Here is an 11,500-nt window from a genome sequence, read left to right as displayed (position 1 = left end):
CTCTCAAAAAAAAAAATTTAAAAATGTTAAGAATTTAAACCAACAGCCTGGCCAGCCGGTGTGGCTCAGTTGATTGAGCATCGTCCCATGCACCAAGAAGTCATTGGTTCAATTCCCAGTCAGGGCACATGTCCGGGTTGCAGGCTTGATCCCCAGTAGGGCGTGTGCAGGAAGCAGCCTATCGATGTTTCTCTCTCATCTATGTTTCTCATCGGTGTTTCTACCTCTCCCTCTTCCTTCCTCTCTCTAAAAATCAATAAAAACATTTTTGTAAAGGCTCTAACGTTCATGGGCCCTGAGCAAGGGTACAAATGAAGGCTTGCACATTAAAAACCAATAACTTAAATAAACAAACAAAAGACACATATCAAACAAACTCAGAAGCACTACACCTAATACTTACCCATTCATTCATCCCACAAACTAGATGGCAGTCTCCATGCCAGCAGGGGTTGAATTTGTGCATCTCTAGAGCTTAGCAAGTTCCTGACTTGTGGTTAGCAGTAAGTACACATCTACAAAGCCAACACATAAATGAATAAGCTTAACTAGCATTTATTAAGCACTTACTATGTGCCAGGCACTGCTTTAAACATTTTACTTGAATTTGTTTAATCTCATACCAGTCTAAGCCAGGTAAGTATACTTTCCCTGTTTATAGACAATGCACAGAGAGGTTAATTAACTTGCCCAAAGTCAATAGCTAGCAAGGGGCTGAAGCAGGATTTAAGCCCAGGTAATCTGGCACCAGAGCCTGTGATCTTGGGTACCTGCTATGTGCCAGGCATATTGCTAGGCCTAGGGAAATAGAGATAAAAGAGTAAACTCAGACTCCCTCAAAGAGGTCACAGTTAAGAAAGGAGACGAGCCCTAGCTGGTTTGGCTCAGTGGATAGAGCATTGGCCTACGGACAGAAGGGTCCCAGGTTCAATTCCAGTCAAGGGCACATGCCTGGGTTGTGGGCTCAGTCCCCAGTGGGGGGCGTGCGGGAGGCAGCTGATCAATGAATGATTCTGTCTCATCATTGATGTTTCTGTGTCTCTCTCCCTCTTCCTCTCTGAAAGCAATAAAAATATATTTTTTAAAAAAGAAAAGAAAAGAAAAGAAAGGGGATGAATAACAATAAGGGATGTGTTGTCATAGCAAGAACACAATGTGGGGACAGGATTGACCTAGGATAATGGCTATCTACAGAGGGGCCACCTGACCTCATGTAAGTTCTGAGCACCAGTAGCTAATAGCCAGGCTAGGGAAAGGGAAGGGCATTAGGGCCACAGGAACAGTATGTGCAAAGTCATGGAGCATGGTTGGCCTGGGAACATAAGAGTTCCAGAGGCTGGCACTTACAAGTGTAGGGAAAGACATGGGACATTAGTCTAGAAAAGTAGAAGCCAGATCCAGATCTTGGAAAGCTTTGTGTGCTGAGTGAGGGAGGGGCGGAGCGAGGGAGGGAGTTGGAACACTTCTTGGAGGCCTTGTAGGATTTTAAGCAGTGTTAGAAGCTCAAACCCCACAGTCTGCCCCCTCCCCACCCACATGACACTAAACCCAATACTCAGAATTCCCTAAAAGCCACATTCATCCCCAGAGAGTTCCCTGGGAGGCCTAGACCTAGAGGGAAATTCACTTTGAGTCTGGGACACACCCAGTGCCACCTGGGAGCAGTGGCTGAGAATCCTCTCACCCTCCCGCCCCCACAATTCCTGTTGTCACCTCCCACCCCCACCCCAGCATGGCCACTTCAGGCCCACTCCCTCCTCTCACATTTCTCCAGAGATGAGAATTAAGCATCTTTACTTCCCTGCCCACCCTCTGACTCCACCATCTTAATCAGCTTCAGAGCCTGGCACATCCTAGGCCCCAGTCAGCGGAAAAAGAATAGGGACACCGAAGCTTCCTGGGGGAGCTGTGGCTCTGGGCTCTCCCCTCCCCTCCACCAGGCTGAGGCTGGTGATTAGCTGGGTTAATTACATCCAAGCCATTTCCGATTGGCACAAGCCCACCCACCCACTGAGCCTGTCCAGAAGGCATGCAGCCCAGGCCAGGGTCAGGATGCCAGGGCACCAGCTACCCTGGAAGGGGTACCGACCCCTGCAGTGGTCAAATGGAGAGTGGTTTTCCTGCCCCCACCCTCACCAGGACCTCTGCCCCTCCCCTCACCCCAGGTTTTTCTCATCCCTATCCTCCTTTTTGCAAGTCCCCACACAAATCCCTTCCCCTCCCCTCTCCCCCCAGGTTTGGAATGAAATCATGGGGCTCTGAGTTCCGCACGAGGCCCCGACATAAACATTCTGATTGGGGCTAATTACAAGGGCCAGGTTGGGAGGCTGGAGCCTTCAGAAAGCTTGGCTTTCAAACAAAGAACCCAGGGCTCAGCCCCCAGCCCAGGCCGGCTCCTCTCCAGGCTTCATTAGGAATAAGGAGGGGGCCTGGGGCCATAGGCGGTCCTCTCTAAACCCAGTCAAGGGTCTCTGAGCTGGTTCCATGTCCCAAGTCCCATCTTGTCCTTTCTCCAGGCCTCAAATCTTGGCCTTTCCCATATATCCTGGAAGAGCAGCACGTCTGCATTAGAAGGCAAGGCAGCCCAGCGAGGGGCACTCAGGCTGTGAGTCCGGGGATGGGGCAGAGGAGGGGATGCGGGGGGGGGGGGGGGGGGGGGAGGGGCGGGCAACGGGGAAGCCAGCTGTGACAGCCCTAGCCCTAATTAGCCAGCTTCAAAGCCAGCTGGAGAGAGAGCCCGCCCACCTTCGTGCCCTGCTCACTCAGGCGGGTAAGACATTTCTGTCCTAATCAGAGGAGAGGGGGAGAAAAACACTGCCCACTACCGCCCCAAGGAGCCTCCGGACTGTGAGCGGGCACCCTGAGTCAGGTAGAAAAACTGGGAGCACAGAAAGTCATTCTATTCTATTAAAACTGCCAGTAACAATAGGTTAAAAGGTCCTCAGGAAATGCACATCCTTTGATCCAGGGATTCTCCTGTATTTTTAGCAGCTTATCTTAGATTGGAAGAGCGCTACAATTTGTTGAGCTTCTACTATGTACTGGCTTCTGTAAATACACCATCTGATCTAATCCTTGCAACAACCTTGCTGGGACAGTTACTATGGCCTTTTTACAGATGAGGGCTGCGACTCAGAGCTAGGCACTTTCTCATGTCAAAGCCTGTACTCTACACATGGCTGGTCTGTGTGTTTGTCTTTCTCCTGTTTCTTTTCTCTCGACTACACATATTACACATTCATTCCACTGCTGCATCTAGATAACTTGTTCCCTGTGAGAGAAACGGGATTGATGAATAATCTGGTTTGTGGTGTGCCTGGTTTTGTAGGCCTGATGGTTTTCCCTTCTACACACCCTTTCCACAGCAGAGGTGATTAGAGACTGGGGACAGGAGTCTGAGAAGATAAAAGCTGCCCCTTGGAGAACTGGAGATACCCAGTAATCAGGACTAGGAAATGTCTAAACTAGGAATTGGAAAACTACCTTTGGGGCAGGGCATGGTGGGTGTGTGTGTGTGTGTGTGTGTGTGTGTGTGTGTGTGTGTGTGTGTGTGTATACAGCTAGAAGGTCTATAAACTCTCTAAAGTTAAATGCAAAATTGTGTGTTCATGGGGGGGTCTGACCATTTTCTCCCAGGAGGCCCAAAGATTTTTCAGGTTCTCAGAGAAGTTAGTGGCCCCCAGTTTAAAATCCATTTAGAGGAGAGGAGGGTAGGTCTAGAAAAGGAAGGGACCCTACCACAGTGAGCAGTGAAATTATCAAAGGACAATGACTAGGAAGTGGCAGGAGCTTGGACTGGGCTCCCCTAGCCAGACATGTGCCCCATGCACCCTGGGACAGCATCTCCCCACTTCTAGAATCCATCCCAGATCTGAGGTCCCCAACACCTCTTGGAGAGGCTTTTGAAATAATCCAGAGGTCAGCAGCTCCAGATCTTACTGATCTTCATTCTTTGGGGATGTTCAGAAGAATTTTGTTTTGGAAAATTTTACTGTCCTTTTCTGGGGCTGGCTCTTAAAGGACAAAGAGTTTGTAGCTAATGGAACTATTTTTTTCAGGAGGGGAGTTTGGGGAAGGGGAAGAAAAAGCCAAAGTCTGATCAATGAGGGAGGAGTCCGGAGATGAGATGCCCTGAATCTTGAAAACGAGCAGCCTTGCTGCTTTGTGGGATGGGAGGGCAGGTAGAAAGCAGCTGTGGTCTGAGATCTGCCCCAGGCCTGGGGCCTCAGGTGAAATGTTTTCCTTCTGGGGTTGAGAAGAACAATCTTTACCAAAATTCTCTCCCTCTCACTCCTACTCAGGGAAGGAAGAGGTCAGTGTTGCTCATCTGCCATCTCCTGCCACGCTGATAGCATGGGTGTCCACTGACAAATGAACCCAAAGCACACAGAGCTGGGATGCTGAGGCCTTAGAAGTGGGAGACGTTCCTCCCCAAATCTTCAACAGAGACCAGCGCTCCTCTTCCCACTGGGTTCCATCCAGTCACTGGAAAATCAACCCCCCCCCCCACACACACACACACACTCACACCGCCCCCTCCCCCCCATTCACAGGCTTTCACCATTCTTTCCAGGAGGGGCACTAACAATTTGTTTGTAATTTAACTCTTTCCTGCAGGCCTTGTGGGGTTCCTTTAGAATCCGGCAACAAATGGAGCTACAGCCCACAGCCCGGTGACACCCTACCCACTTATTTCTTTGATAGCTCAGGGAATCTTATGTTGGAACTTCACATACGCCATTAGGGGAAAAGCTGGTTTTAACGTAGGATTTCGGTCACTGGCACAAACGATTTGGGAGAAGGTTATATATTTTGGGAAAGGGGCTCTGCTGAAATCCTCAGACTTCATACAATTCCAAACAAAGCCCCACATATGACTTCAATTACCACCAAACATTTCCAGATCCCCTCCCCCAACATAAACTAACACTGGGAAGTAGGGGTTCTAACTTACTTTCTCCCTTGTCCCAAACACTCAACAAAGGGTAGTAAGGCACCATTTTCCCCATCAGCATTTAGCTAAAAAAGCAAAATCCTGAGCAGGGAGCCTCTTTTCTACCCCATCCCCAACAGAGTAGTTGTGGGTAGAGGGAAGGAGGAAGTGTGGTTTGGTTAAACTAATAAAATGTTACAACCCTGTTAAATACAATTAAAGGGCTAGATCGCTAGAAGATAATTAAATGCACTTTATTATTATGATTATTAGCTTTTAATTTGCACTATTATCAAGAAACAGGAGATGGTGAAAAACTGAGTTCTGTGGCATACCTGTCCCACCCACCCCCTTGGTCCTCAAATCAATCCTTTAGAATTAAAATTCTAAAATAATCCGAATAGTTGAGGGAGAGGATGTGTATTGGAAACTGCAATTCTCATACCAGTGTCAAAGATACTTTAAGAAAGAGTCTTGACTTTTATTTGTGGGGGGTAGGGGGAAGATAAGAAACATCTGTTATAAACATTCTATCAATCTTGTGATATAGAATGTCATGTAAACACTCAACCCCACCCCCACAGTCACAAAGAGCCTGCCCAGAGCCTTCTTCCAAAGCAAAGATACCCACCTCCCTCCCCGCCTTTCTGGACAAGTTTGAAAAGAAACCAGTCTTTTGTCAAAAGAAAACTAAAAATCCCACCAGCCCATCTCAGCCCATCTGTCCCCTCCCTCCAACCCAACCCATTTTTTATTGCTTTTAGAAAAAAATAACCCTAAACAACAAAAACCCACACATAACACCCAAACCACCCCACAAACCTGAAGCTTGAGAAGATACTCGGTTGAGAGAGTGGGGTTGAGGCACAGTCTGCTGGGGAAATTAGGGGAGAGATGCAAGGACATCACCAAACCCCAACATTTGTGAGCTAATGCTCCCCCTAAAAATGTAAGGGTTCCTGATGGGTACTCAAGGTAGTGTATGTGTGTGGGGGGGGGGCGGGGGGTTGTTTCAAAACACACTTCACAAAGCACTTTGGGCCCACTCCAAGGGCTTGGGGCATCAAGTTGAAAAGAAGAAAAGTTAAGGAGGAGACAGATCTTCCTGCCTGCAGGGGAGTGGGCCAGCGGGTGGAGGCCATTCCACACACCCTCTCCGCCCTCTCCCCACCACCCCACCCGTTGGGTTTATTTTTCCACATCTTCATCTCGGTTGGGAGGGGTTCCAAAGATCTAGTGAAGGAAACAGGACAAGTGAGGAGAGAAAGGGGGGGGGGGAGGGAAATAAAACAAGAATCCAAGTCTTGTTAAAAAAAAAAAAAAAATCCACCAGCTTCCCCAGACCCAGCTTCAGTGAGAAGGCTCACCAATTTGGCTTTAGAAGTTGAATGTAACAAACTAGCCAAACCTCTTCCAGCAGGCTCAGCCCTGCCAAATCACCAAAAACTCTGAACCAAAGTGCGGTGTAGTTTTGAAAGGCGAGAACCCCTTCAACTCCCCTTCCCTTCAGTCCTCAGCCCTGGCGCCCATTGCTGTTCCTTTTTTTTTCTTCTTTTTTTTCTTTTAAATAGAAAATATATAATTAAATTTACAAAGACTATTTACAGTTTTAATTACAAACCTGGTGGGGGTGGTGGGCAGAGTTATCTTTAAAAAGCGACCTAAAAAATAAATGGTTTCGATTGTTCTTTATTTAAAAAAATAAAATAAGGAGTCTGTAGGAGCCCCCCGGAGAGGAGGAAAGCGCGGTGTGGCCCCGGCCCCTGGGACACCCCCTCACACGGTGGTCTCGCCGTGCCGGCTGTTGGTGAGACGTGTATAGAACTTCCTCCACGAGTGCAGCGTCTTGCCGGACCAGATCCAGAAGCCCGACGTGATGCCCACGATGAGCGTCATGAGGTATTTGATCATGTAGACGGTGAAGTCGGGCGACATGCGCGGCGTGTAGTGCGCTGGGCACGGGATGGCCAGGCTCTTGCAGTGCTGGCTCACCCAAGAGCGCTCCCAGTGCTCTCGGAAGGCCTGCTCGTAGAAGTAGCAGGCGATGACGATGGTGGCGGGCACCGTGTAGAGCACCGAGAAGACGCCGATGCGCACCATGAGCCGCTCCAGCTTCTCGGTCTTGGTGCCGTCATGCTTCATGATGGTACGGATGCGGAAGAGGGATACGAAACCGGCCAGGAGGAAGGACGTGCCTATGAACAGGTACACGAAGAGCGGCGCCAGCACGAAACCCCGCAGCGGGTCCAGGCTATTGAGGCCCACGAAGCACACGCCGCTCAGCAGGTCGCCGTCAATCTGGCCCATGGCCAGGATAGTGATTGTCTTGACCGCCGGCACGGCCCATGCGGCCAAGTGAAAATACTGCGAGTTGGCCTCGATGGCCTCGTGGCCCCACTTCATGCCCGCCGCCAGGAACCAGGTGAGCGACAGGATGACCCACCAGATGGAACTGGCCATGCTGAAGAAGTAGAGCATCATGAAGAGGATGGTGCAGCCCTCCTTCTTGGTGCCCTGCACCACCGTGCGGTAGCCGTCCTCAGAGAAGCGCTCGTTGCACACCACGCGCTCCTGGAGCACGAAACCTGCGATATAGGCCACCGATACCATAGTGTAGCAGCCGGACAGAAAGATGATGGGCCGCTCGGGGTAGCGGAAGCGCTGCATGTCCACCAGGTACGTAGTGACGGTGAAGAAAGTGGAGGCACAGCACAGCACCGACCAGGTGAGGATCCAGAGGCGTGCAAAACGCGTCTCCTCCTGCGAGAAGAACATGGAGCCATCGGGTCTCGCCGGCTCACAGGGCGCCGCGCAGTCGCGCTCGCCCAGGAACTTGTAGCTGAGATAGGACGGCACCTTGAGGACACGCGGGCAGTGAAACGGGTGTTCCAGCGTGGCGTAGCGCGGGGGCGAGCCGCCACCGCCCGGGCCGCCTGGGGTGCCCCCAGCACCCGGCTGCAGGCCCGGCGGCGGCGCAGTGGTGAGCAGCGCGGGCGAGCCGTCTTCGGAGTGGTTCTGGCCCACGCAGATCTGCTCCGCACCGTGGCGCGGGAAGTGCTCGCAACGCAGACGCTCGGGCCACTGGAAACCAAACTTGTTCATGAGCGCCTCGCAGCCCTGACGTGCGCGCTCGCAAATGGAACGGCACGGCGGTATGGCCTGCTCCAGCACGGTACACACCGGCGCGTACATGGAGCACAAGAAGAAGCGCAGTTCGGGCGAACATTGCACTTTCACCAACGGGTAGAACTGGTGCACCTCCAGGCCCGCGTCCTCCTGGTTCGTATGGCCCAGAAGGTTGGGCATGATGGTCTGGTTGTAGGCGATGTCCGTGCACAGCGGGATGGAGATGGGCTGGCAGAAGCCGTGGTCCGGGATGGAGATACCCTTCTCTCCGTGGAACTGGGCCGGCCCCGCGGCGGGCAGCAGCAGCAGCGGCAGCAGCAGGCGGGGCAGGGCGCTGCGGGGCCGCATGCTGGCCGCCGCCCCCCACCCGGCTCCGGGGCGGCCCCCCGCCCCCCGCCCCTAGCCCGGAGACCGCGCGCCTTCCCCGCCGCCGCCTCGCCCCAGCCGCCGCCTCCCGCGCCTCTTTGCAAACTTTGCTCGGGGCCTCAGAGTTGGGGAGGCCGGGCGGGGGAGGGGGCGGCGCGCCTGCCCGCTAGCTCGCCGCAGTCTAACTGAGCAGCTGGAGACACCGCGCACTGCTTTGCTCTCTCCTCTTTTTCCTCCTCCTCTCGCCTCTCCCCTCCCTTCTCCGCCCAGCGACTCCTTTGTGCCTTCCTCCGGCCCTCACCTCGGCCTCTCGGATCCCAATTAGTCGGTTTCAAGGGGTCCCCGGCCGGCGGCCCCGCCCTCTCCTCAGCCCCCCAAAAAAGGGAACCTTGAAACCGCCCCGTCGAGCTCTAAGCACCATCCCAAAATGTGCTCTTGGCCAATCAGATTTAAACCCGGGGACCAGCCCCGAAGGCTGGATTGGTCGATCACAACATAATGAGATCAGAAACCAGATGCCAACAAAACTTTCCCCCCCTCCTTTTGCTTTTTAAAGAGACATGCTATTATTATATTATGGGCTGTTTGCCCAGCACGGGATTTATCCTGGCCCCGGAGGCGAGATCCGTGGACACGCATTCCCCAGCACTGCCGCGGACCCAAGCCCCTCGAGCTTGGATCACTTTTCTTCCGGGGGCCAAAGCGCTCTCCAGGGTAGGGCCTCTTTAAATCCTTGCCTCCGCCCCTGCTTCTCAACCCCACCTATTCCAGTCCAATTTTACAGATCAAGTGAAAAAATCTCAAGTTAAAGATTTTTTTTTAAAGAGAGACTTTTAAAAAACTAACAGTTAATAAATACTTTACTCTCAGCCCCTTCTCATGGAGTCCAGGCAAAAGTTTCACTTCACCCAATATGTAGACCCCTAGGAGTTTTCCTCGCCCCGCCCCTACACACACCCTTAAATAACCCTCTGAAAAACGAGAGCCTGTCTCTTTAAGAGGCTCTTAAAGGGGCCTGGACTCCGGGGCGTAATTGCCCCGTAGCGAGCACAAAGAAGCCCATTATGGTTCTTTGTGTTCGGTGGCACCTCAAAGTGAGAAAACTTAGGAACTTAGAGGCCCAGAGCTGGAGGGTTGGGGCGGGGGTGGGAGGAGGTGAGGTGAAAGAGAATGGCCGGGAGCTGCGGCTTCTCCCTCCCCCTTCTTCCGAGGCAAATCTTAATTATGCAAAGTAAAGTTTAGTTGCCATAACGAGGAGGTCTTAATCGAAAGTTAATGGTGGGGGGTGGGGGGTGACGGGCAGTTTTAAGTGAAGAGATGACTTTCTTAGGCCGTTTGGGGGAATTTTACTCCTCTCTCCCCGCTCTGCCTCCGCCCCCTAAAAGCTTCCAGATATCGTCTCCTGGGAAGAGAGTTTTACCCAAATCTTAAGTGATTCCACACCAGAAAGGGATGGTGTGAGTGGGGAGGGAGGAGGCTGGGGTTGTTGTGGATTATCACCCCCTCCTAACTCTCACCTGGTTTGGGGTGGGTGGCGGTGGCCAGCAGGGTTCCTGCTAGTTTAAAAGGGTTTTCTTCTTTTTTCCCTTCTACGATTTTAAATTTAAAGGGGGAGGGGATCTGAGGAGGAGAGGGAGGATTTGCATGTAAATCTCCTGGGCCTGGTACTGGATGATGGATCAATTATTTCTATTGTCTCTCCTGAGGGAAGGGGGGTCACTTAAAAAGAAGAAAGACAATTGAGTTTAGAAAACGCCTTTGCTTCTTAGTATGGGCCAAATCCTCCCAGCCTGGTGAGCTATTGCTCCAGTCTAGAAAATGGTTGCTTTAAAAACAAAAGAACAAAACGAAACAACAACAAAAAGAAATGTAAGGAAAGAATAAGAGTGAGGAGAAGGAAAGACATTGTAGTGGATACATAGAATGGATCCAGGTTTGACAGGATTTGATTTTTTTTTTCTTGATTGAATGATATACAGTACAGATTTTCCAGGTTCTTCACAATATGACAAGGATCCTTATTGTATCCTTGAGAAGTTGCCTTTTTGGCACTTTAAGTAAAATGTTTTCCTTCAAAACCAGGATAGTCCACTTTTGTCTCCAAGCCATCTGGGAATGGGAAAGTTGTGCTCTCCTGCCCTACCTGGCCCAAACTAAGCCTGAGGAGCTGGTCCTTCAGCTCTCCCCTCCTACTCTACCTCCTCCGGGGCATCTTGAGAGCTGGTGCCAAGCCTCAGAGCTGAGCAGTGAAAACAAGAATGAATAAGAGAGGCTCCTAGACTCCACCTAGGAAACTGAGAACAAATCTCCCATGGAAGTGCAGCATCTTCAATTTCCTTCCATGACAAACTTGTTTTCCTGCCCTAAGGCCAGGCTTGAGTGACAGTTATCCTTCCCCAGCCATCCCCAACACAAAGGGGAAGCTGGGGCTGGTAAAAGAAATAAAAGACATTCTTTCATTCACTCAGTCTACCTTTCATTCCTTCACACTTTTATTGAGTTTCCTGACTCCAAACCATGGTGGTAGATTGTGGGGAATATAGAGAAAAATGGCAGCATCCTTGCCCTTCAGGAGTTTGTAGCATCCCAGAAGAAAGTGATTCTATGAAGATCTCCCATTTACCTAGCATTTTTACATGAAATAAGAAACCATGGCATTTCATGATTACTCTTTCCTTTCCTGTGAGGGATTTGAGCGTGAACAGGACCAGAACCTGCATCTTCAGACTACAGGCCTACCCACAGCACTTTCCATTTCACCAACTTGCCTTTTGATTAAAGCAGGTCTGTAACTTAAGGAAATTAATAGACTCTCCATTTAAACGTTTCATGATGTCATTTGATAAATATGGCACTTATTTCTCATTTTTCTTTTTAAAATATGTTTTTATGGGTTTTTTGAGAGAGAGAGAAAAGAAACATCAGTGTGAGAGAGAAACATTGATTGGTTGCCTCCTGCACACACCCCCAACCAGGATTGAGCCCCAAAGCGAGGTTTGTGCCCTGACTGGGAATTGAACCCAACAGATTTTTAAAATATGAAACTACACAGCCAAAATAATTTCTGAATGACAA

At 50.7% G+C, this 11,500-nt stretch overlaps 1 protein-coding gene across 1 annotated transcript; it reads right to left on the bottom strand.

Annotated features, from left to right (window-relative positions):
• Positions 1–5,166: 5,166 nt before the first annotated feature.
• On the bottom strand, positions 5,167–9,110 carry FZD2 (frizzled class receptor 2). The gene has a single exon (XM_059670391.1). It carries the CDS (start codon positions 8,405–8,407, stop codon positions 6,710–6,712), a length of 1,698 nt encoding a protein of 565 aa, XP_059526374.1. The 5' UTR covers positions 8,408–9,110; the 3' UTR covers positions 5,167–6,709.
• Positions 9,111–11,500: the final 2,390 nt, after the last annotated feature.

This window comes from Myotis daubentonii, chromosome 16, assembly GCF_963259705.1.
Source record: "Myotis daubentonii chromosome 16, mMyoDau2.1, whole genome shotgun sequence".
NCBI lineage: Eukaryota > Metazoa > Chordata > Mammalia > Chiroptera > Vespertilionidae > Myotis > Myotis daubentonii.
Note: the sequence above shows the minus strand (reverse complement) of the source record. Positions and strands in the feature narration are given on the sequence as shown.

What these genes read in the sequence shown, in the direction of transcription:
- FZD2 (XM_059670391.1), bottom strand. Translation starts at nt 8,407, where the DNA reads ATGCGGCCCCGCAGCGCCCTGCCCCGCCTGCTGCTGCCGCTGCTGCTG.